The following is a 3,259-nucleotide window of genomic DNA, read 5'->3' on the forward strand; positions in this document are numbered from 1 at the left end:
AGCTGGGACTACAGGCACCTACCACCACACCCAGCTAATTTTTTTGTATTTTTAATAGCAACAGGGTTTCACCGCATTAGCCAGGATGATCTCCATCTCCTGACCTCGTGATCTGCCCACCTCGGCCTCCCAGAGTGCAGGGATTATAGGCGTGAGCCACCGCACCCGGCCTCGACCTCTTAAAGAAAGGTGTGGAAGGACACACTCCTGGCTGTGAACAGCGCCCGTGGTCCAGGAGACATCACTCCTCTGTGAACATCTTGCTTAGTTCTACATGTTCCAAGAAGCAGGCGATTTGACAAACATTCATTAGATTAATTAAAGTATAAGTTATTTTCTCCCATTTGAGCCATCCCCCTTCCCCCAATCCATGCAGAACCTGGACCCAGACACACACCAGCCCAGGGCTGGACAGAGAGGGGACCGGGGTGGGGCAATGTGAAGCTGATGTGGTTAGGGTGGGGAGGTATGGGGGCAAAGTGGGCTACAGACTGCAGGATCTGGGCCTGGAGGTCTTCAGTGCCCACATACAGAATGTTTTTGGTCCTGAAATGCTAACTACATCTATCATCATGGAGAAAAGCCCAGTGACCTGCTACTTGGGAGGCTAAGGTGGGAGGATCACTTGAGGCAGGGAGGTCGTGGCTGCAGTGAGCCATGATCACCCCACTGCACTCCAGCCTGGGCAACAGCCTGGAGCAAGATTCTGTCTCAAAAGAAAAAAGAAAAGCCTAGTGACCAAAGGCATACAGCTACAGGACTCTCGGCCTTACAGGTTCCTGCCCTCATGTTACTCTTGCGGCTTCAAAGCCTGGTCTTGCTTCCTGTGTGGCCTCAGTCAGGTCCCTTGGCCTCTCTGAGCCCTGTATGAAGGATGGGTCAAGTGTGAGCTGGGGCTTGGGGGGCCCTATGACTTGTAGCTAGATTTCTGCATCATGGAGCCTCTGGATCCATTCATTCATTCATTCTCCACGGGTTTCTTAAGTACTGCCTTGCCAGGCTTTGGGGGCACGGCTGTTTTTGTTTTGGTTTTGTTTTACTTTGTTTTGTTTTGAGACAGAGTCTCACTCTGTCGCCCAGGCTGGAGTGGAATGGCACGACCTTGACTCACTGCAACCTCCACCTCCTGGATTCAAGCGATTCTCCTGCCCCCATCTCCCAAGTAGCTGGGATTATAGGCGTGTGCCACCACACCCGGGTAATTTTTGTATTGTTAGTAGAGACGGGTTCTCAACATGGTGGCCAGGCTGGTCTCGAACTCCTGACCTCAGGTGATTCGCCGACCTCTGCCTCCCAATGTGCTGGGATTGTAGGCGTGAGCCACCGCACCCAGCAGGGGGCACAGCTGTTAACAGGACAGCCCAAGTTCCCCCCTCCCCCGCTTGGATCCCCCAGTCTACTAGGAGATGTCAACTGTGCAAGTGGTCAGCTCTGGGCATTATGCCCACAGGGTCCTGGTGGCATCTGGAGGGTACCAGGGTAGCATACCATGCCTGTTCTCTTTCCTTGGTGTGACCTATTTGAAGGATGAGAAGCCAACAGGGGGCAGTTTGGGGCACCTGATTCCCTGAACCATGGGTCTTGCTCTAGTACCCGATTGTGATGTGATAAAAGGCTGACGACCAGGGCAGGGAGCAGCTGCTGGGCAGCCTTAGACAACCACCAAGCAGCCAGGACAGAGAGGGGCAGAGCAAGTCAGTGTTGGCGCCCCTGCCTCAGACCCCTATCATCTTGGGGAACAGTAGTCCAGAGGTTCAGGAAGATGTTAACTTAAACGTTCAGGGTGCCCCAGTCTGTTCAGCATGGCTGAAATCCACACTCCGTACGCTTCCTTGAAGAAACTGTTATCTTTACTCAATGGCTTCGTGGCTGTAAGTATGTCACAATCCAGGCCCCTGGTTTGTTGCAGCCCTTCCTCCACGGTCAGCTCCCTGAAAGACAGAAATAAGTTGATCCAAATTGGCGTCGAGATCTGTGGTTCCCTAGAGAAGCAGGAGGGATGTAGGGCAGACGGAGGAGGATGAGCAGGGAGCTTTGGGACCTGCCATCAACCCAGAGCTGGTGAAATCCAGCACAGATGAGTGTGATCTGGGGGAGCCCAGGTGGGTGATGGAAGAGCTTGGCTCTGAGTCAAATCCTGCAGCCTATCAAGTTGTTTGGGAAGGCCAGGAGAAAAGGTTATTTTCTGAATCTTTTAAATTTGTCAAGACATATTTTTCCTTACCATACAAGTAACCCGAAATGTACATTGCTAAGGAATTGCCAGGCCGGGCGTGGTGGCTTACACCTGTAATCCCAACACTTTAGGAGGCCAAGGCTGGCGGATCACGAGGTCGGGAGTTCAAGACCAGCCTTGGCCAATATGGGGAAACCCTGTCTCTACTAAAAATTCCAAAAAAAATTAGACGGGTGTGGTAGCACACACCTGTAATCCCAGCTACTCGGGAGACTGAGGCATGAGAATCGCTTGAACCTGGGTGGCAGAGGTTGGCAGTGAGCTGAGATTGCGCCACTGCACTCCAGCCTGGGCAACAGAGCGAGACTCCGTCTTGATTTAAAAAAAAAAAAAAAAAAAAAAAAGAAGTAATTGTCTTCATTGTAGCATAGTCTAAGGAAAAGCTGCCAGGAAAGAGAAGGAAATGAAATATCACCCCTCCCCTTCACTTGTATTGTAACATTTTAAAGAGAATTAAGGCTGGGTGTGGTGACTCAAGCCTGTAATCCCAACACTTTGGGAGGCCGAGATGGGCAGATCCCTTGAGCCAGGAGCTCAAGACCGACTATAGTGAGATCCCCATCTCTATTTAAAAATAAATAAATAAATAAAGTGTTACTGGAACATGGCCATGCTCACTTATATGCAGATCGTGAACAGCTGCTTTTAGGCTACACCAATAGAACCGCGTAGTTTCAACAGACACCCTAAGGCCTGCAGAGTCCACAACATCTGGGTTTTTCAGGAAAAAAAAAAAAATTTGCTAATCCCTGTCCTATGACATTATTTATTTTATTTTATATTTTATTTTATTTTATTTTATTTTGAGTCGGAGTCTTGTTCTGTCACTCAGGCTGGAGTGCAGTGGCACGATCTCAGCTCACTGCAACCTCTGCCTCCCGGATTTAAGCGATTCTTCTGCCTCAGTCTCCTGAGTAGCTGGGATTATAGGCCGCCACCATGCCTGGCTAATTTTGTATTTTTAGTAGAGACAGGGTTTCGCCATGTTGGCCAGGCTGGTCTTGAACTCCTGACCTCAGGTGA

The 3,259-nt window shown here is 50.2% G+C and overlaps 1 protein-coding gene across 1 annotated transcript in view; it reads left to right on the forward strand.

The window, feature by feature from the left end:
* Nucleotides 1–1,721: 1,721 nt before the first annotated feature.
* TSPAN16 (tetraspanin 16) overlaps nucleotides 1,722–3,259 on the forward strand; it is a 13,999-nt gene continuing 12,461 nt past the window's right edge. Inside the window, exon 1 of the mRNA XM_011995070.1 lies at nucleotides 1,722–1,898. Within this exon, the coding sequence (XP_011850460.1) occupies nucleotides 1,803–1,898 (96 nt within the window). The 5' untranslated portion in view covers nucleotides 1,722–1,802. The remainder of the gene's footprint in view (nucleotides 1,899–3,259) is intronic.

Source organism: Mandrillus leucophaeus, unplaced genomic scaffold (assembly GCF_000951045.1).
Source record: "Mandrillus leucophaeus isolate KB7577 unplaced genomic scaffold, Mleu.le_1.0 Scaffold112, whole genome shotgun sequence".
NCBI lineage: Eukaryota > Metazoa > Chordata > Mammalia > Primates > Cercopithecidae > Mandrillus > Mandrillus leucophaeus.